The following is a 21,770-nucleotide window of genomic DNA, read 5'->3' on the forward strand; positions in this document are numbered from 1 at the left end:
TTAAAAGAAATATCTTCTGCTCATCAAAGCTGTATTTATTTGATTAAAAATACAGAAAAAAATAGTAATCTTGCAAAATGTTATTACAATATAAAATAATGTTTTCTATTTTAATACCTTTTAAAATATAATGTATTTCTGTGATGTGCAGCTGTATTTTCAGCATAATTATTCCAGTATAAAGTGTCACATGATCTTCAGAAATCGTCCTAATATACTGATTTAATATTAGAATCGCCAACAGTTGTGCTGACAAATATTTCTTTGGAAACTGTGGTAGTTTTTTTCAGGATTCTTTGATAAATAAAAAAGAAAAAGAACAGCGTTTATTCAAATGCAGCCCTGATGAACAGAAGAAACTCCTGTAAAAAAAACAAAAAAAACATTAAAAATCATTCTGCTCCCAAACTTCACCTTAGTCTTCTCATATAACTATAAATGTCTCAGTCTGATCTGTTATTGTGGCAGAAGCTCCTCCTTCGGGTGAATGGTGAGTGTTTGAGCTGAGGAGGACTGGTCCCCCGGAGGCCTGAAGAGGAACTGCGTCAGCTTCGGACAGCTCTGGTGTTTTAGGTGTCTCAGTAAATGGCTGAACTGACTGAAGCTGGCAGCGCACGAGGGACACTGGTAGGGCTTCTCTCCGGTGTGAACGCGCTGGTGTTTCTTCAGGTTTCCAGACTCGGCGAAGCTCTTCCCGCAGCACGAGCAGGTGTAGGGCTTCTCTCCGGTGTGTGTCCTCTGGTGCATCTTCAGCTCGCTGGCTCTCGTGAAGGCGCTGCCGCACTCGGAGCACACGTGAGCTTTCACACCCGAGTGCTTCTTCTGGTGGTCTTTGAAGTAGCAGAGCCACAGGAAGCTCTTCCCGCAGAAGGAGCACACGTGTGGTCTCTCGTTGGTGTGGATCCGCAGGTGTCTCTTCAGGTGCGCCGCTAGGATGAAGCTCTGTCCGCACTGATGGCAGCTGAAGGGCCGCTCTCCGGAGTGAGACAGCAGGTGAGTCTTCAGACTGGTGGCGTGTGTGAAGCTCTTCCCGCACTGATCGCAGGAGAACGGCTTCTCTCCCGTGTGGATCCGGATGTGATCCGTGAGGTTGGCTTTATGTGTGAACCTCTTCCCGCAGTGCTGACAGGAGAAGCGTCTCTCTCCCGAGTGAATCCTCATGTGATCCTTCAGGTTTCCCTTGTGTGTGAAGCTCTTCCCGCACTGGAGGCAGGCGTAAGGCTTCTCTCCTGTGTGAGTCCTGATGTGATCCTCAAGATGACCTCTCTGTCTGAAAGTCTTTCCACAGTGAGGACAGACCAGTGCTGTTTTCTGTGTGCTTTTATTTTCAGTCTCTGAGCTGTTTATGATCGCACGAGGTTCTTCCTCCACTTCATTCAGCTCGTGACTTTCCTCCTTCACCTCCACCGGGTCTGAAACAAACACAGAGTTCTTCTGGTGCATGCAGTGTGTTCACACTAAAAACTAGAACAATTAAAAGTGCACTCTGAATAGCCCTTTGAAATAATCAGCATTGAATTACATAAATGATCTATATAAATGAGTAACATAATTGGAAACCAACCTTTTTGTTCCTCGGGGTCCTCCTTTAATATCGTGAATGGTTCTGGATCACTCACGTCTCCAATCACCACTCGGACAAACTCCATCCTTCAATGGTTTACAGTGATTTCTGCCTGTTGGCCTCCTCAGCTTCACTCCGGCTGTGGGAGGAGCTTCACTTCAGCTGTGGGAGGGGCTTCATTTCAGAGGTGGGAGGAGCTTCACTTCGAATGTGGGATGAGCTTTACTCCAGATGTTGATCACATGTGCTGTGGAGATCCAAATCTGACAAACCAAATGTAAATAATGAGAAAATCGGTGAATCTTCAAGTAATACTACACAATTACAATGAGTTCTATATAACTGTGTTAAACATAGACTTTTGTCCTTTTTAACGCAAATTCATTGTAATTAAATGACACACTAACTATACATATCTATCTATATATATATATATATATATATATATATATATATATATATATGTATGTGTGTGTGTGTGTGTGTGTATAATAGTAAATTGTATTTTGTTTACACTACATTTAAAGTTAAACTAGACACTTAAAATCCAATTCTGCAATAATCTGATTGTCTTCTTTAAGAAGAGCCCATTCTTAGGTCTATATCCAAAATTAATGTTTGGAGAGTGCACTTTCATGTCTATGTTTAAGGGGGCTGACAGTTAAAGAGTTAAGTACAACAGAATATATTATTTATTTTATTATGTGGTATAATATGAACTATAAATGATGACAGGTTACAGTCACATCCAAACTGAATGCTGCAATGCTTCACAGAATAAAACCTCCAATACTTCACTCGCTTTAAAACAAGACACACACACACATATATATATATATATAGTGACACAAGAATAGTGAGTGTGAAGATTATACAGTGAACTGATCTTAATAATAAACGCTGTAGATTCGCTTCATTCTTGATGTCAACAGGCCACAGATCATTGCATTAACACATTCCCCAATTAAACACATCCACTACACATTACTGAGGCACAATTACTTCAGAAATATTCCGTGTTATTAATAGCACATTTGCCAAAACTATAATAAACCTTTAACGTTTCATTTCGTTTAAACACTGAAGCGCCAGAAACCACAAACCTTTCGTCAGCGCACGCAGCACGCACCGTCTCCGTGACGTCACGACGTCAAGCTAAAATAAAAGCCTCTCGTTCAAGACTACTGTCTATGGTTCAAGAGCAACAGTTGTTTAAATCTTCATCGTGTCTTCTGTTATGTCCTCTTCAATTCAAATTTCTTAAATCATCCCTTAGAGGGCACTATATCCGATTTCTTTATGAGTTTATATAAACGTAATTTTATTTGAATACTATATTTGTGAAATTATATTTGTGATTAAAATGAAATGAAGTCTTTCTTTAACATATTATATATAACATATTACAATATATTACATTTATTTTCAACATCTTCATACTGAAAAAAAGTTTAAATGTAAAATATATATATATATTATTATTATTTATCGTGCTGTTACTGACCAGATAACTCTACTAGAAAACTTTTTTTATTAAAAAGTTGCATTTTCAAATTCTTCTGCATTAATACAGATCTAACCTGAAAGCACATGACTGGTTATAATTATAGACTGTAAAAAAAAAAATCATGTTATTGTCCTTATGAATCGAAATATGCATTCAGATGTTTTGAAATGCCAGGCACTTCACAATATTCATCAAAATATATCAATAAGGGGATTTTTCTGTCATGAAAACAAGGCTGTTAGTGACAGAAGTACAGTGTCGAACGAAGCAAATGTCCAGTTTTCTTCCACAACCGTGGCTTACATTTATTTTAAATAAGTTAATCTGAATGTAGGATTCAAAATCAAAGCAAATCATTCTCGATGAGGTTCGGCAGTCGTCTCAGAGAGGATCAGAAGCACACACACTTCACAGACTCGGTTATAAACCTGTTCTGTCCTCGCTCCGGACTCAAACACGCTTCAGGTGTAAACACGCCGCGCTGGATCCGGATCCGACTCCGATATTAGCTCGGATTGATCCCTGACTCTGGACAAGGATCATTACCCAGCAGTCTGTCTGAACGCACACATGAGCTGATTCTGTGTGGAGGACAATGACTCATAAACCCGTGTTTCTCCTCGGTTTACTGCTCGGTGAGTTCCGTGCTGATCTACAAACGCTCTCTTTCCAGATGCATTTAATAAGAAAAACTGTCCCTCTTCTCGATCTTAAGTAATGACATCACACGTTTAATCAAACACATGTTTGTAGCTTATCAGAAAGTTTGAACAAGATTTTGTTTAAGAATCACATGTTCTGAGCTAGGAATAAGTTAGATGTATTAACTCTTCTGTTATGAGCACATTTCAACCATGTTTTTAATGTGTGGGCTCAAATTGACGCCAAATATTTAAATACATAAATTAATTACTCAGATTTGATAATATAATTAATTTTTATTTACTTACAATTTACCTACCTGATATTTAAAATATTTTTTAGGACAAAGCATAACCTTTTTTATTACTTCATTTATATAGAAAAAAATATTATTTTTGTTTTTTGTTTTTTTGGGGAAAATGTAAAAATGCAGAAAGTTTTGTGTGATGATTAGGGGCATAACATTACAGTTTGCACAGTACAAGAATTATTATGTCTATGGAAAATCTTCATATAATATGGAAACTCAACAAAAATAACTTTGATAGTTGCTTGTAAAATGTGTGTGCTGTACAGTGCTTGTAAACACAACTGTATGAAATAGTAAATAAAGGTATGAAACTCAAATTATGTTATTCATGTGCAGTAATAGTAAAATGTAAATTGCTTTAGGCTCAGTTTGTGTGTGTGTGTGTGTGTTCCTCAGGTGTGTTCGGAGCAGACACAGATAACACTGAGAGCGTGAGGGTCATGCTGGGAGATCCGGTCACTCTTCACACTGACCTGGACACAGTCCGGAGAGACGATCACATCGTGTGGGTGTTTGGACCGGACAGTCCACACAACCAGATCGCAGAGCTCATGAAGTGGTCCTACATGCTCTCCATATACGTGAGCGGAAAGATGCCGTTCAGAGACGCCCTGAAGCTGAACCATCAGACCGGATCCCTGACCATTAAAAACAGCAGATCCGAACACTCTGGACCTTACACCTTAACAATCACCCATGACAGAAAGACCTCCCGCAAGAGGTTTGATGTTGTAGTCTATGGTAAGCAGATATTTGAGCCGGCCAGCGCTGTGACTAACGGTCAGAGACTCACGGATGGTTGTGTTTATCCCAGCTCCGCTCCCGGTTCCCATCATCAGCACCGACTCCTCTCAGAACTCCTCCACAGCTTCAGAGCGATCTGCAGGTCCAGCGTGTGTCCTCATGTGTTCGGTGACCAACGCGTCCCGGGCCACTCTGTCCTTCTTCAAGGGCAGTGATCTGGTGTCCAGCGTCAGCGGCTCTGACTCCAGCGGCTCGCTCTCTCTTCCTCTGGATGTGGAGTATGATGATGGAAACAGCTACAGCTGTGTGGTCAGTAACTCCATCAGTAACCACAGCACGCTCCTGAACATCAGTGATGTCTGCCAGCCACGTCCAGCTGCTTCAGGTGTGTTCTCGTCCTCTCACACTACACTCGTCTGCATGTGAGCACTGACGTCTAGAAGCAGAATTCAGCCCAACGTTCAAATCCTGTCGTCATTTCCTCACCCTCTGCTGCTTTATATACAAAAGAAGAAAATGTCTGTACAATCTAGCTGTTTTCTTCAAATCAAAATATATTTTTGCCATTTTTGAAAACTCACTATTGTCATATAATGCAACAAAGAATGCTAAAGTGAACAGATGTTATAACAGAGCTTCAGTCTCGGTGTAAAAATATCATCATCATGCTGCTGTCTTCCTGAAGTCATTTTGACCCTCCCGTAATTGGGCTTCGAATCTCAGGTGAAACTTGACATTTTGTTCCTACTCTACAAAGTAGTGCATTACTCTGTATATATACATCGGTGACATTTAATATTTTGGCTTTCCATCATTTATGCATGTCTTTCTTCTTAAAAAAAAAAAACAAAAAAAACATGTGGAACCTCAATCTAGTCTGGCGTCAAACATGATTGGTTGTTGCAGGTCACATGACCTCAGATCACAGTGTTGTCATAAATAGAAGAAGCAGTGAGTTTAGATGTAATTAATGCTTTGCCACATTTGATTTGGGCTCTGAATACAGGACTTAATCAGTTCCTCAATCATCTGAGACAGCAGAAGTTTAATCTGTGGCAGTAAATGCACAGAGGAATGCATTGGTTAATAGTTGTGTGTCTGGATCTGTTTATGTCTCCAGACGACTCGCTGCTCTTCTGTCTGCTGCTGATTCCTGTGGCTCTCACAGTGACCGCCGTCATACTGTGTGTCTGGAGAAAACACAGAAAAACAGAAGAAGAAGAGCGTGAGTATCACAGACCGCTCACTGCGGCCCAAAGATCTGTGTTTAATGTTTCTGAAAGAGTCTCTTCTGCTCAACAAGACTGCATTTATTTAATTAAAATACTGTAAAAACAGTGAAATATTATTATGATGTAAATCAGCTGTTTTCTGTGTGAATCTGTGTTAAAGTGTAATGTATTTCTGTGATGCTCCGCTGTATTTTCAGCATCATTCCTCCAGTCTTCAGTGTCACATGATCTTCAGAAATCAGAATAATATGATGATTTACTGCTCTCTGATTAAGTTGAAAAGCCCAATGTTTTTGTGGAAACCGTGATATATTTTATTTTTCAGGATTCACAGATTAAAAGAAAGTTATTTTGTAACATTACAACATTTTTGATCGATTGAATGCATATTCTAGTATTAATTTATTTTGTAAAAAAGGATTTTGCTAAAAAAAAAAAAAAATTCTCAAATGCTTTGCCAAATGTCTGTATGTTTGTTTTGAGCAGCTGATGAGAACTGCTAGCGCTGTCGAGAGCTGAGGATGACCAGCCTCGAGAGAAGATGAAGAGACCTGCCACAGACTCACAGAACTGTGTTTTAATAACTATCTGATCTATTTATCGCTCACCAATGATGGAAACCATGGTCTGATGCAACTGTTTTTACAGAATCCTTCGGTTGATCTGAACTGAAGAGTTAAAGCAGCGTGGCTCATTATATTGGACTTCTGTGATGATGCTGGAACATTGTTGTGAAGGGAAACGTGATTGAAGATGTTTTAATCCTCACTATAAACTATAAACTTGTTTGTATTTTAAGATTGTAGCCATTGCAGTAGCTGCTCTTGTTCAGAAGGAAAAACATTTGTCTATTTATCTGTCGTTCTGTCTATATTTCTGTTGTAATCTTAATTTGTTTTAAATAAATGACTTAAAATCAGTTTAGTCATTTGAGAGTGTTTTTGCAGAGGAGTGTGAGGCTTAGACCTTTATGTAAGGTCAGTATCAAAAAACAAACAAAGAAAAGGTTACGATAATGTTTAATATTATTTGTTTATTAAACTGCATAATGCAAAGAGTAGATGATATATGCACTGGAGTGGAATTAAATGTATTTTTGACTCTTATTTTATGTATTTGAAAATATAAAAGACACAACTCCATATTTGAGCAGATTCCAGTAGGCGGCGCTACCGCCAGCAGGCTTCCCGCCAAAAGCGTCGAAGAAGAGATCAGACATGGCGGCGTCCTGTGCGGCACTCATGAGGGCTCGCGCACTGGTCACTTTAGGGAGAAAACAGATTGAAATCAAGAAAGACGTCTGGTCGAACTGGACGTCGGTGTGTCATTACAGGACTAAAGCTGGTGTCACACATAAACACCGGCGTTCTTCGCCGGAAACGGGTCCAGAAGGTAAGACGCGTGAGGTCAGCGCATACAAACACATCTCAAGACGCGCGTTATCATCTTCTGACATGTGCGTGCAGGTCCAGATCTGCTCCGAGAGTTTCCCCAGCCGAAGAACCTGCTGTTCGCCACTCTGTCCAAGTGTCTGCGTGTGTCGGATCTGTCACAGTACATCCAGTACAGCTGCACCGATGGAGAGGTCAAGGTGAGATCGTGATGACGGTGTGTCGATGAATTTCTCGTGCTCCTGACCTGTTACACACGTGACGCGGGGGTACTGTGTTGATTGTGTTTTGTCAGCGGGCGACAGTGACGCTGCAGTGGCCCGTGAGGCTCGAGACCGAGGGCTTCGGCGCGCGCAGGGTGGAGGCGGAGCGTCAGGCGGCAGCTGCGGCTCTCTACAAGCTCAGAGTAAGAGAGGGTGACCTTCAACCCAATATTAACATTTGCTTGATGTATGATGAGCCTGAGGCCATCCCAGATCAGGATGAGTTTGTGTCTTCATCAGGTTTGTAGAAATGTAGCACTGCATCAGTGTCTCATCAATGGATGCTCTGCAGTGAATGGGTGCCGTCAGAATGAGAGTCTGATAAAAACATCCCAATAATCCACAGCACTCCAGTCCAACAGTGAACATCTGGAGAAGACAAAAGATGAAACACATCCAGCATTAAGATGATTTTAACTCAAACACACAGAGTCCATAATCCAGAATAACACTTCCTCCAGTGAAAAAGTGCATCTGCTGTTGTCTCTCACAGATTAGTTTAGAGCTGTTTAAAGTGTTATTATGGATTATTGGAGTGCTGTGGATTATTGTGATGTTTTTATCAGACTCTCATTCTGACGGCACCCATTCACTGCAGAGCATCCACTGATGAGACACTGATGCAGTGCTACATTTCTACAAACCTGTTCCCATTGCATTCGGTGTCACTCATCTCTTGGTGAACTATATGGTGATATTCTCAAGGCAGGGGTTTATTTTTTATTATATATATATATATATATTTTTTTTTTTTTGTTTACCATGAAATAATAACCAGAAATGGAGACACAAAGGTTTCATAAAACTTTTTCCAAATCTATTGAAAACACATTCCGATTCACTTAACCAATACAGTGCAAAAGTAATTTCACAAATAAGGTTTGTTTTCTGTGTGGTTTACAAAAAAAGGATAGATCATTAGACCACTATTTGAATGTTTAGCAATCCTGAAGATTCTGCGTTGTGTGTTTAGGAGCTGGGCGTCCTCAGTCAGGGATCGTCTGTAACCGGAATGACGAGACGGAAAGGGAGGCAGAAGTCTGTCTGGGAAGATGAAGAGGATGGTGCGGTCCTCGATCGTCTTAAATATCTGCCATTCCAGAAGAAAACCCAGAAGGAGAGAGCCCAAGGGTAGTCTAATTCTATTATTATTAGTCTATTATTTTAAGTTTGTCATTCCAGTCATATACAAGTGTGTAGGGGAATGATATGCACAATAAGATTGAAGTCACCATATATTCAAATACTCTTGTGCTTTGGAAGTGTAAACTGGGCACATTGAACATAATATGGTGAAAAATAAATCTGTAAAAAATTTTGAATAGATCATGGTCAAATTATGCTTGCAAGGATGTGCACTTGGTTGTTGGATATATTAAAGATGTTTTCATGTTAACATCAGCTTGTTAGTGATGTAATCAAACACAATGTGCCTGATTAATAAGGCCTAGTGATTTTTGTGTATGTTAAAAAGTGGATGGGGCCTAGGAGTGAGCCCTGAGGTACCCCATTTATTAATTTACACGACTTGAGTCATATCCGTTATTGTTTCTGTAGAAGTATAAGTTTTTCTCTTATGTTGAACACAAAAAAGTATATTTTGAAGAACTAAGCAGTTGTTGGTCCCCTTCCACTTCCATAGTAGGGAAAGAAATACTATGGAAGTCAATGGGGACCATCAACTGTTTGATTACCAGCATTCTTCAAAATATGTTCTTTCATGTTTAACAGAAGAAAGAAACTCGTACAGGTTTGGAACGAGATGAGGATGAGTAAATGATGACATAATGTTCATTTCTGGGTACACTGATGTTGGATGTGTTATAGGCCTATAGAAGAGGATCCAGCAGTGACTGAGGCGCTCTCCATATTTCCAAAACCCAAGGCAGTTCTTGGCAGCGTCATTCAGGTGGCCACGTCATCCAACAGAGTCAGAGTAAGTTATAAACATCTCTGATCAGCGCACACATCTGAGAGAGAGACATCGATTTCCTTTTTAATCCTGTTGCTTTCATTCCTCTGTGTTTCTGTCTCTCTGTCCTCCCGTGCAGGAGCTGCTTCAGTACAGAACGACCGGTGGAAAGGTAAAGACGTGTGAGTTGACCGTACGCTGGCCGGAGGAGATGACCTTCACTGCTCATGGCCGTCGCAGGCTGGAAGCAGAGACAAACGCAGCAGCACTGGCTTGCCTCCGGTTTAAGGTTGGGATGAAAACATGCACGTACAGACATCTGATCTTGAATCAGACACCACAGCTCCTGCTATGATTTTATTGTAGTATGTCACTGCTGCAGGAAACACAACTGTAATCTGGTTTTGCATCTTGTCAGAAATATATTAACACAAGTTATGTGCACCGACGAGCTTCACTGAATCTGAGAACGGTCACTTTGTCCACAGGAGCTGAATCTTCTGGATGAGCAGAACCATCCTCTGACTCACGCCGGGTACCATCAGCGGGATGTGCGTGAAGCTGGAGAGAGACACCGACGACCCTGTCGCGTCCTGATCGCCTCGGATCTCCAGCGCAGGATTCAGGAGTACCTCACACAGGTCAGACACACACCGTCTCACTCCCAGCCTCGGCCAATCACAGGCACAGAGAGGAGGCTTCATAATCCTGCATGTTAGAATACAGATGGATAGATGATTTTTGGCTTGTGCTTGAACTCTTACAACTTAATTACAAGTCAGACGGAAACCAGTGATGTGCAATAATGACACAAAATTCTCAATAGTTTGTGGTCAAGGGTTAAACAATATTTTGCTGAGTTTTAATGTGCTGGTTTAGGCATGTCATGGAAAAGTCAAGGACATTAAAACTGCCAGTAGGGGGCAGCAATTCCATGTATTAATGATTGATTCATTGAATCATTCATTCAAACGATTTGTTCAAAATAACCGATTCATTTAGAAACAAAGCAAGCGAATATCTGTATGAACTGATATTTGAATCATTGACTAATAAACGAATCCGTTCGGCAACAAAACACTGCACAAATGTTCTGATCCGGCTTTATTTGGAACTATCTTCATTGGCTAAATAGATAAAAAATTATAATGTGTCTAAAAAGCATGCAATTGACTAAATATTAATAAATTGTTTGGTAAAATGTTGTATAAAATCTATGGAGTCAAGCACTAATATTCAGGAAAACACACTCTTGCTTGTTTCACACCATGAATTAAATGTGCACTTAACTGCATTCAGGTTTTTGTTGTTGACTGTTTGATGTGTGTTGTAGTATCCCGTGCAGGCGGAGGTTCAGAAGCTGTGGGATGAAGAGGAGCAGCGGTCCTTCAGCACTGATGATGAAGAGGATGATGACTTCATCACAGACGCTATCACCGGTAAGCCATACCGTGCTTTACGCCCTGAGGAGGCAGAGTCTCGCAGCGATCACCTGCTCAGCCTGTGGATGAGGGCGGGGCCTGGCCGAGGGGTGGAGCTTCCCGTGGACTCGTATAAAGAGAGCGTGCTGGAGGCGGTGAGGTCCTCGCAGGTGGTTGTGATCGCAGGAGAGACGGGCTGCGGGAAGACCACACGGATCCCGCGCTTCCTGCTGGAGGGGCAGGTCAGGAGAGGAGAGGGGGCCGAGTGTAACATCCTGGTCACTCAGCCTCGCCGGATCAGCGCCGTGTCTGTGGCACACCGAGTGGCGCAGGAGATGGGACCTGCGCTCCGCCACTGCGTGGGATACCAGGCAAGAACATGCTACAGCTCTCAGTCTGTCTGTGTTTCATGTTTGAGGGTTTGTAACCCTGTGTGTGTCTCAGGTGCGTCTGGAGTCGCGGCCCCCGGAGCGCAGCGGTGGAGCTCTGCTCTTCCTCACCGTCGGGGTCCTGCTGCGCAAGCTCCAGTCCAACCCCGGTCTGCAGGGCATCAGTCACGTGATCGTGGACGAGGTGCACGAGAGAGACGTGAACACAGACCTGCTGCTGGCGCTGCTGCTCTCCAGCATCAAGGACAACCCAGCGCTGCGAGTGCTGCTCATGAGTGCCACCGGAGACACGCAGCGCCTCTCGCAGTATTTCGGAGGATGCCCGGTGGTGCGTGTGCCGGGGTTCATGCATCCGGTGCAGGCCCGGTTCCTGGAGGAGGTGCTGACGGAGATGGGTCGAGCGCCGCCGAGGAGAGACCGAGCGGTGAGTCTCAGACGCTTGCTTCACGCTGTGAGGACGTGTGATCATCTGCAGAGTCACGAACCGTCTTCCTTCTGTTCTGTGTCTCAAGGAAGAAAAGGATGTGGCTCCTGATCTGGATCTGGTGGCTGATGTGATCGATCACATACACAGAAACGGAGAGCCAGGTAAAGATGCTTCAGACTCATGTGATCCTCTGCAGTCAGGTGGTCGCACAAGTGTGAATGATCACAAAATCTCTGTCTATAGCCCTGATGGGTGCCGTCAGAATAAGCGTCCAAACAGCTGGTAAAAACATCCCAATAATCCACAGCACTCCAGTCCACCAGTGAACATCTGGAGAAGATGCATTAAGATGATTTTAACTCAAACACATAGTATATAACACTCCTCCAGTGAAGAAGTGCATCAGCTGTTGTCTCACATGAGTTCAGAGCTGGTTCTTGATCTGCAGATGTCTCTCCTGGTTCAGTCCAGGCTCTTCTTCCTCTCGTGTACTGACTGAGGTGTTTGTTCTCCGCTGCAGGAGCTGTGTTGTGTTTCCTCCCAGGATGGCAAGATATTAAAGCTGTGCAACAGAAGCTGGAAGAGAAAGCATCCTTCAGACGCGGGTCCCAGTTGATCTTACCGTGTGAGTACAGCGGCAGCCGGTTCCTGGACTCTGTGCTGTATTCGACTCTGTTAGATGATGGGTTTCTCTCTAGTGCACTCCAGTATGGCTGTCGTGGACCAGCAGACGGTGTTCCAGCGTCCTCCAGACGGACAGAGGAAGATCGTCCTGACCACAAACATCGCAGAGACCTCCATCACGATCGACGACATCGTGCACGTGGTGGACGCCGGCTGTCAGAAAGAGCAGAACTACGACCCCAGAACCAAGGTCCTCCACCCGTCCTCACGCTCTGAACACGCTCTGAACACGCTCCGAGCACACGCTCCGAGTACACACAGAACACACACACAGAACACACACACAGAGCACACACACACAGAACACACTCTGAACACACACAGGAGAGAGAGAACTGAGAAGATTCTAGAAGAAAACAAATGAAACTTAGAATATTACTTCTAACTTATATTTATATATGACTCCACAGACTATTTAAGAAACACCTAATAATCCATAAATACCAGAGACAAACTGACCTGAATACAGAACTTTAATTTTTTTTTTTTTTTACTATTATTTGTTAAAATATTTATAAAATTATGAATATATATTTAATATTTTCCTCTATCTCTCACACTTTTGGACTGAGTTTTGTTGATGAAGGTGAATGTATAGATCTATTGACAAACCATTGCAAAAAAGACAATGATCACTTTTCTTCTGAAGGTCAAATTAATTTAATTTGAAAACTTTTCAGAGTAATATTTGATATTCTGATGTTTTGTTTAAACTATGTAGGTTTCATTAATTTGGACCTTTTTGAGCAATCATTAGTTATAACTTTAATTAATTTAATAAAATTGTATTAGTTCTGATGGGGTTAATATATATATATATATATATATATATATATATATATATTCAAATTTCTCATCAATACTGAGTTTGTGTGTGATCATATAATTTGACGTTTCAAAGAGTTTCTCAGTTTTTTAGTTAATAAAAGAGGAGTAAATGCAGTAATAAGATGGTAACATTGACTCATCAGTGAGAGGTTGCTGATCACATACAGTCTGGCTCTAGCTATTAATAATAATCCCTTTAGTGTGTCCTGGGATGCAGAGATGGCAGATGTTGAGTGTGTGTGTGTGTGTGTGTGTGTGTGTGTGTGGCCAGGTGTCCGCTCTGAACACGGTCTGGATCTCACAAGCGAACGTGACTCAGAGAAGAGGGCGAGCGGGCCGCTGTCAGCCGGGTCACTGCTATCATCTCTTCCCTGGAGAACAGCTGGAGAACATGGCAGTGTTCCCGGTCCCAGAGATCCTGCGCACCCCTCTGGAGAGTGTCCTCATCCAGGCCAAGATCCACTGTCCCCACAGCAAAGTGAGCGGGACACGAGCCTCTGGTCAGCTGTGTGTGACGAGGACTGAACATGTTCTGAACCGGTTGTTGTTCCTCTGCAGGCGGTGGACTTCCTGTCACGAGTGCTGGATTCCCCGGACACTCAAGCTGTCCGAGTCGCTGTGAAGAACCTGATGGATATTGGTCAGTGTTTTTATACAGTAGTGTTAGTGTAGTGTAATCTTTTAAAGCATGTGTTCAGTGTGAAATGAAACCGGTTCATTCTGTCCTGTGCCTGGACTAAAGCCATCTCTGTGTTCATCCTGATAGTCCTGTTGTAGACAACTCGTGTGTGTTTGTCTTTCATTCATTATTTATTTTAAGTTTTAGGTGAGTTTATTTTTGTACTTCAACATATTTAATTTTATCAAGGAAACATGTTCTTTTTTTGTGTGTTCTTTTTGTGTGTTTGTTGTTTTAGTGTATTGTAATTTTTGTTCATATTTTACTTTGATTTTATTTTTAGTTTTTTTTTTCTGTATTCATTTTATTGTATTTTTGTTTTTGTCATTCATACATTTGTATTAATTTACTTATATTTTTAAGTTTTAGTTTATTCTCTTTTTTCATTGTTTTAGTGTCACTGATATACTGTAGTAGGTTTTCTTATTTTGCTTGAATTTTATTGATCTTTTTAAAATCTGTATTCATTTTAATTTTAAAGTTTAAAGTTCTGTTTTTGTCTTTCCTTCATGCATCTATATATTTTATTATTTTTTTATTTTTAGGTCTCTTTTAGTACTTAAACTTTCTAATAGCTGCCAAGGAAAATTTCTCTTTATTTTTAAATGTTACCGCTCTTCGTTTTTTCTTAGATTTAGTTTTCGGTTAGTCTCTGTTAGTACGTGATCTGTCCAGTAGCGGTCGAGGACACATCTCGTTGTGTTAGTGACCCGTGCTGACCCTGACAGAAGCACAGCTGCCTCCCTCACATCACGGCTGTGTGTGTGTGTGTGTGTGTGTGTGTGTCAGGCGTGCTGGACGCGTCGGAGAACCTGACGCCGCTGGGCGAGCGTGTGGCCTGTGTGTCGTGTGACCCGCGTCTGGGGAAGGTTCTGGTTCTCTCGGCTCTGTTCTCCTGTGTTCTCCCGGTCCTGTCTGTGGTGGCCTGCTTGACGCGAGATCCCTTCTATAACAGCATGCAGAACCGGGCGCTCGTCTCTAAGGTCAGAGAGTCCTCACACAGCAGCGCTCGACTGTTTCTGTGCCTGTGTTCATCTTCCTGTGGTCTGCTGTGTGTCTGCAGGCCAAGGCGTCTCTGAGCGGCTCCAGCTGCAGCGATCACCTGGTCTTCAGTCGGGTCGTCCAGAGCTGGAGAGAGCAGCAGGGACAGGACAAGCAGGAGTTTCTGGACACACACACTCTGTCTGGAGCCAGTCTGCGCTTCATACACGGTGAGACCGGCACGCAGTCAAAACATGACGTTAAAACTAGAGGGTGACACGGGATTTCAAATCTGGGGGAAAGTCCCGTCCCAAAACCAGAAGAATGATTCCCATTTCCACCCACTCCCGGATTGTATATGTTTTGGCTGGAATCTGTCAGTTACAGTAAAAGAAAGAGAATACAGTAGCATGCCAACTTCATGATCTGAGCCTGGTTTGTCCTGTTTCCTCTGACAGGCCTGATGCAGCAGTTCAGTGAGAATCTGTGTGAAGCCGGTCTTCTGGAGGCTTCTGCTGAAGCTCTGCGTCTGTCGTCTCGTCTGAATCTACACAGTCATCAGGAGCAGCTGGTCAAAGCCGTGCTGAGCGCCGGCCTCTATCCTCACCTCATACAGGTGCACACACATCACATCACTTCTTATTTCTGATTTGAAAAGCATTGCATTCATTAAACGTGCACTACAGTGAAGTTATTTCTTGTGCAGAAAGCTGAATTGTAAAACCGTATAGATTTGTAATGTCAGTGTTTATTGACCACAGCACAATAACTGTATCTGACCTTCAGGTGAAAAGAGGCACAGTGACCAAAGGGGGCAGATTTCGTCCGGAGAGTGTGTCGTATCGTACCGAGAGCGGCCCTGTGCTTCTGCACCGCTCCTCCGTCAACCGGTAAACACACACTAGTTCTGGATGAAACGGGTCTTATTGTTTTTTGAGCTCAAACCTGAGTTTCTACAGGAAAATACGTTTTTGAAGACATGATACACTGAGCATTACACACATTAAATCAGAACTACGTCTGTTTTCATATTGCAGCTTTATAATGCTTTCTTATGATTGGTTTACCTGTTTATTTCTCATTTTCATTTAGTTTCAGGATGTACTAAAATAAGAAAATAATAAAATTTTAGACGTTTAGACAGAATTTAAATGACGGTCTCTCAGTGATATTAAAGTAACTTCCTCTACATCTCACTGGTCCTCTGAAGATCAGATCTAATCTGTTGGTCTCTCTGATTCTGGATGAGCATCGTTCGAGTGTCTGTGCACTGTTAAATCATGAAGCGGTTCTTCTTCTTGTGTTGGTGTCTTTCAGAGGAAATCCGGATCTGTCGAGTCGCTGGCTCACCTTCTTCTCTGCGGTCAAATCAAACGGTCAGGTGTTCATCAGAGACTCGTCGGTGGTTCATCCGCTGGCCCTGCTGCTCCTCACAGACTGTGACCTCAGCGAGAGAGGTCAAGCACAGCTCCAGTGCTCCCCTAGTGGAGGAAAACTGACCTGTTGATTAATCAATTACTGAGATGAGACAACACTAACTGTGACTATAGCCAACGGTCACTATCATTAATGAAAAAAGATGAAGCTAAAATCTAGTTTCAACCTTTTTTTTTTACTTTCTAAAATTCAGACCTTCACAAGTTTGTGTGCGGTTGCCAGATACCAGACATTTAATCCCCCACACACTCAGAGCTTCGCTCTATAAATAGATCAGTTTAACCAGTTTTCCTAATGTAGAAAGTGTTTATATTTCTGATAATATAATAAATCCGTAAACCAGATGAGGTTTAATACAGCATGTGTGCTTACCGGAGAAAGTGCAGTTATTTTCATGCAATTTCTCAAATCATAATTTTGTGCAGAATAATTGTGATTATTAGTTTAACTATTATGCAGCATGACTACGTTTTATTTGACTAAAACTATACTAGCGTATTGGTCAGTGTATGTGTGCTCTGAAATGCTGTCTGTGTGTGTTGCTCAGTTGTTGGAGACGGTGTGGAGGTGGTGTTACCCGGTCACTCTCTCATCCGATGGGAGTTTCCTCCTCACGTCTGGGAGTTACTGTGGGATCTGCGCACGTCCCTGCAGGCCATGATCCACCGCAGACTGCGCTCCGACCGCAGAGCCTCCTCGGACGACTGGAAGGACCAAGAGCTCATCGCTTTATTAGTGGAGCTGCTGAATAACACGGATCCGGAGTCTGCCAGCGATCAGGAAGAGTTCAGCACAGAACACACTGGATCTGAGCGTCTGTAACATCCACATTCCCAACACTTCTGCACATCGCACACAATCAGGGCTCCATCAGTCAAGCTGCTTTTATTTATTAAGTTAAAGATTGGTGGCATTTCTCATCAGCAGACGATGCAAAACCCCAGAATGTTTTTGCACCGAGGTATTTTCATAAAGTCGGGAGACTTGCATGAGAATACATCTTCACTTAATATCAGCGTGCCTGAGGATGAATGAAAACTGCTATAATACTAAACTCTTATGTCTGTGAGGGCGGGACAAATAATGTAACACTTTGCTTAATTTATTGTCCAATTAAACGTTCAAAACATATCCTGGTCATTTGATGCAAAAGTATTGTTTTTCTTCTACTTTTTTATTTTTTTTAAGCCTTAAACTTGACTTGTTGAAAATGTTCAGGTGGCTCCGTTAACTTGAGCATTTGAACCAGTTTAACATTTTCAATGAAACTATCAACAAAAACTAGGATTTCTGCACAGAAACACCGTTCTAAGTAAGAAGCATCTGGCTCACAGAGTCGATTGCATTGAAGCAAGTGAGTTTCTGACATGAGACACATGCACACACTGTGTAAAACTGAATTTAATAATACATCTATGATTCAGTGTAACTGAAATCTTTCGTTTCATTGCGTTCCATGTAAATTCATCCTGACCTACCAACACAGAGAGATAATAACATGAAAAGCAGTTAATGGAAAAGTTTCGTCATACAAGCTACTGAATTATAAAATCAGTCATGGATTAAATTAAAATGCTTTCTGCCAGATCTTTACAAATCCTCAGAAAGGGAGGGAGTATCTATAATTACAGATGACGAGAAATGAGACACACTGTGTAATAGTCAAATGTTTTGAATGAATAATTGTTAATTTTTCAGTGAGAAAAAAGTGTGTAAAGTGGTCCTTCAGCTATTTAATTCAATATGATCTCCCCTCCCCATCATAAAAACACAAATACGTACAATACCAGTCAAACGTTTTTGAACTGTAAGATTTTTTATGTTTTTAAAGTCTCTTCTGCTCATCAAGCCTGCATTTAATTAGAAATACAGCAAAATTGTGAAGTGAGGCTCCTGCACAGTTTTTGTGGTGATATTAGTGTTTTTCACTATTGTTTGTAAATGCAGACTAAAAGGCTAGTGCTTGATTTGAAACACATGTGGAAATGAGTCTGATTGAAACACCAGAATTCGAAAGTGTGGACACACCAGAATTAAGAGGTGTGTCCTAATAACCTAAGAATGCAAACCAAATAATTTTGATACTCAAATGTCTCTTTACAGCATGACTGGGGTGGAGCTTAAAGTTTGTCTAGGTTTAGTGTTCCCTCTCGAGAATGGTCTCTCAACGTGGCGTTAACGCCTTGGGGACTCCCTTCCTAACCTACCTGAAATCCTATTGCAAAACGTCAATGAAGTTGCAACTCTCTCTGGCCAATGCCAGCCAAGACGGTAAATGAGGTATATAATGCACCGTATTGGCGGCATAAACTCAGAATCTTCCTCTTTCATTATCCTTTGGAGACGGCTGTTGAGAAGACTGATTTCCCTCTTGGGGACGACGAGGTCGGTTAGGCGAGGGCTGCGCCCCAATTGTCTTGCACTCACACTGTTGGGTCGGAGATTTTCACTAAAGTCGACGGAATGGAAGCCTGTGAATATACGCACATTCCAACAGTCGAGGAATCCATCGCTGCGGACCTCTGCCTCTCTGAAGACAGGTGCTACGCTGCCATCTAGGCCTTGCCGTTTCAGACAAACTGTACACTGCCTCGGGAGAAGCAATTTCAGCTCTGCACATGATGGCAATGCTCCAAGTTTTCCAGGCACAGCTTCTGAAATCGGAGCATGGGCTACATGGTTGTGCTCCACCGGCACCTGTGGCTGGCTCTCACAGAGCTGAAGGATGCAGACAGGAGGGCGCTGCTCAATGCTCCTCTATATCCATCTGGCCTATTTGGAAATTCTCAAAGGCACAGAAATGCTCTAGGGTGATAAATCACTTCCTGCCGCGGCTGGCTGCAGCACAGCCTCCTGCGTGCAGTAGATCCTCATCTGCTTCTAACCGGCCTTTGAAGCGACCCCCCGCTGCTTCCACTACATCAGAACCAGATCTGCAGCCATCTGTTCGCGCCAAAACTCCGTGGCAGAGGACACCGAAGGAAAGGAGTCACGGCTCCAAGAAAGGCTGGAACCGTCCCGGGAGCTCCTCCGTCAGATCAAAAACCTTGTTCCTGACGAGAGGGCGCAGAGGAGGAGAGTGCTGAGCATCGGGTCCACTGCGAAGCATCAAAGCGGTTGCAGGCGACTACGAGAACGTCTGTGTTGTGTATGTTCAAAATGCCCAAAGTCTGTGACACCCTCACAAAAAAAGAATTTTTTTTTATCCTCCATCAGTGATAACGGCCTTACAAACAGCCATGAAACCGTCAATAGAATCAGGCTTCCCCGTGTATCTGGCAAGGCTGTTAATGTTAAGGGCATTTCGGTTTGATTACGGAACATCATAGAGAACGGCTACATGCTTCAGTTTCGGCGCAGACCACCCCGGTTCAATGGTGTGGTCATGTCGACAGTTCCAGCTCATAATGAGCTGGTTCTGAGGCAGGAAATTCTCAATCTCGTCACGAAATACGCAATAGAAGTGGACCCGCCGAGCGAGAGAGAGAGAGAGAGAGTGGGTTTTACAGCCGGTACTTTGTTGTTCCCAAGAAAGGTGGTGGTCTCTGTCCAATATTTGACCGAGACCCATCAACAAGCTTTCAAAATGACAACGCTAAAGGAGATACTCACACAGATTCGACCTGGAGATTAGTTTGTTTCGGTGGACCTGAAAGACGTATATTTTCATATCCAGATCGCCCCTCCTCACAGGCGCTTTCTGAGATTTGCGTTCGAAGGCATAACGTATCAGTTCATGGTGATGCCGTTCGGGCTAGGACTAGTGCCTCGAAAGTTTATAAAATGTGTGGAAGCAGCACTTTCCCCTCTGAGAGCGAGCGGAATGCGCATACTGAATTATTTGGATGATTGGCTGATCTTGGCACATTCAGAGGATGTGCTCAACAGCTACAAACGCGCTCTGTTACGTCACCTGGAGAGTTTGGGTCTTTGTGTGAACGAACATAAAAGCGTGTTACGCCCCAGCCAAACAATCATATCTAGGGGTGCAGTTGGATTCTATCCATGAGGGTGTGTCTGAGCCAGGAGTGCATACAAGATTTAATGTCCGCTTTGAACGCATTCAGACTGGGCCGTCTTCTTCTAGAAATGCTAACGGCTCCCCCGTGGTCGATCCCGCTGAGACGAGATTACCTGTCTCAGGTAGACGGCTCGATACGACACCCCAACCCAGAATGGTGGAAACTTCAGGTGTGGATGTTGTGCGGGAACCGGTAAACCCGGGTTCGTTGTCTCAACACGTGACGTACACTATTACGGAGGCGCGAGCCCCTTCTACGAGACGCCTGTACGCTTGTAAATGGACAGTGTTTGAGAGATGGTGTGAATCGAATGGTTGGGACCCGGAAAGCTGCCCCATGTCTGACATTCTGGATTGTCTGCAACAACTAATGGACGGTGGCAGTATGCCCTCCACGCTTAAGGTTTACACTGTATCTATCTCAGCTTTTCATGCTGCTGTTGACAGGTGCTCAGTGGGGAAACACGATCTAGTGATCAGATTTTTGAGAGCCACGAGAAAATTAAAACCCTCCCGCCCCCCTACAGTGCCATCCTGGGATCTGGCTCTGGTGCTGGGAGCACTAGCCCTCCTGCCATTCGAGCCACTTCAGTCTGTCAGCTTGAAAGAGCTCACGAATAAAACCACTGTGCTGCTTGCCCTTGCTTCGTGCAAGCGCATGGGGGATTTGCAAGCACTTTCTGTGAATGCGTACTGCCTTCAGTTTGGACCAGGTGATTGTAACGTCACGCTGCATTTTGGCATTTGGCTGCATGCCTAAATCGCTCTCGACATCGTTTAGAGCGCAAGTGGTGGCTCTTTCTGCCTTCTCTCCAGAATCGGAGACTTCATTGGACATCGGCCCGAGTCAGGTGTTGTGTCCGGTGAGGGCTTTATGACTCTGTCAACCGCACGGCTGCGTTTCGGCTATCCAAGCAGCTGTTTGTATGCTTCGGAGGCAGCGGCTGTCACATTGGGTCGTCTAGAATATTGCTGTGGCATATTCTAGCTGTGGTATGGAATGTCCTATTGGTGTTCGAGCCCATTCGACGAGGGCTGTCGCCTCCTCGTGGGCGTGGACTAAGGGAGTTTCTATCAAAGATATTTGTATGGCGGCAGGATAGTCTTCGCAGAATAGCTTCGCCAGATTCTACAATTTGGACGTGCAGTCATTAGCCTCACAGGTCCTATCAGTGAGCACGACACGTGGTTCTTTCACTTTTCCCACGGATTTGTTTTATACAATGGCATGTCAAGAGACAGTTCTCGAGAGGGAATGTCTCCGGTTACTGTTGTAACCTCGGTTCCCTGAGAGATGGGAACGAGACATGGCATAGGCTGGCGTGTTCACTGCTCTGA

At 43.2% G+C, this 21,770-nt stretch overlaps 3 protein-coding genes across 6 annotated transcripts in view; 2 read left to right on the top strand and 1 right to left on the bottom strand.

The window, feature by feature from the left end:
• The window catches only part of LOC128022199 (gastrula zinc finger protein XlCGF8.2DB-like), a 46,056-nt gene extending 43,319 nt beyond the window's left edge, over positions 1-2,737 (bottom strand). The window contains exons 1-3 of one of the 4 annotated variants that reach the window (XR_008185885.1): positions 2,668-2,737; positions 1,565-1,827; positions 118-1,412 (exon numbers count right to left, since the gene is read on the bottom strand). Coding sequence is in view for 3 of the 4 variants with exons in the window: in XM_052609531.1 (XP_052465491.1) it covers positions 457-1,412; positions 1,565-1,649 (1,041 nt within the window). In the remaining variant the exon portion in view is untranslated. The remainder of the gene's footprint in view (positions 1-117; positions 1,413-1,564; positions 1,828-2,667) is intronic. The other 3 variants (XM_052609541.1, XM_052609517.1, XM_052609531.1) reach the window with 3 other exon arrangements.
• A 648-nt stretch (positions 2,738-3,385) lies between these two features.
• On the top strand, positions 3,386-6,918 carry LOC128022259 (SLAM family member 9). The gene is made up of 5 exons (XM_052609621.1): positions 3,386-3,706; positions 4,420-4,764; positions 4,838-5,152; positions 5,888-5,992; positions 6,486-6,918. The coding sequence occupies exons 1-5, from the start codon at positions 3,667-3,669 to the stop codon at positions 6,500-6,502; spliced, it is 822 nt and encodes a 273-aa protein (XP_052465581.1). The 5' UTR covers positions 3,386-3,666; the 3' UTR covers positions 6,503-6,918.
• A 260-nt stretch (positions 6,919-7,178) lies between these two features.
• dhx30 (DEAH (Asp-Glu-Ala-His) box helicase 30) lies at positions 7,179-17,542 on the top strand. The gene is made up of 20 exons (XM_052609243.1): positions 7,179-7,391; positions 7,466-7,590; positions 7,686-7,796; positions 8,627-8,784; positions 9,481-9,589; positions 9,705-9,854; positions 10,054-10,206; positions 10,899-11,357; positions 11,431-11,799; positions 11,888-11,963; positions 12,323-12,427; positions 12,501-12,676; positions 13,586-13,792; positions 13,873-13,954; positions 14,783-14,976; positions 15,057-15,204; positions 15,433-15,590; positions 15,761-15,864; positions 16,292-16,431; positions 16,959-17,542. The coding sequence occupies exons 1-20, from the start codon at positions 7,217-7,219 to the stop codon at positions 17,231-17,233; spliced, it is 3,474 nt and encodes a 1,157-aa protein (XP_052465203.1). The 5' UTR covers positions 7,179-7,216; the 3' UTR covers positions 17,234-17,542.
• Positions 17,543-21,770: the final 4,228 nt, after the last annotated feature.

The sequence above is a fragment of the Carassius gibelio genome, chromosome A2 (genome assembly GCF_023724105.1).
Source record: "Carassius gibelio isolate Cgi1373 ecotype wild population from Czech Republic chromosome A2, carGib1.2-hapl.c, whole genome shotgun sequence".
Taxonomy (NCBI): domain Eukaryota; kingdom Metazoa; phylum Chordata; class Actinopteri; order Cypriniformes; family Cyprinidae; genus Carassius; species Carassius gibelio.

Coding starts and splice junctions, on each gene's coding strand:
- LOC128022259 (XM_052609621.1), top strand. CDS start 3,667: ATGACTCATAAACCCGTGTTTCTCCTCGGTTTACTGCTCG. Junction 3,707..4,419: donor TCTCCTCGGTTTACTGCTCG/GTGAGTTCCGTG, acceptor TGTGTTCCTCAG/GTGTGTTCGGAGCAGACACA. Junction 5,153..5,887: donor GCCACGTCCAGCTGCTTCAG/GTGTGTTCTCGT, acceptor TTATGTCTCCAG/ACGACTCGCTGCTCTTCTGT.
- dhx30 (XM_052609243.1), top strand. CDS start 7,217: ATGGCGGCGTCCTGTGCGGCACTCATGAGGGCTCGCGCACTGGTCACT. Junction 11,358..11,430: donor GCCACTGCGTGGGATACCAG/GCAAGAACATGC, acceptor TGTGTGTCTCAG/GTGCGTCTGGAGTCGCGGCC. Junction 15,865..16,291: donor CACCGCTCCTCCGTCAACCG/GTAAACACACAC, acceptor GGTGTCTTTCAG/AGGAAATCCGGATCTGTCGA.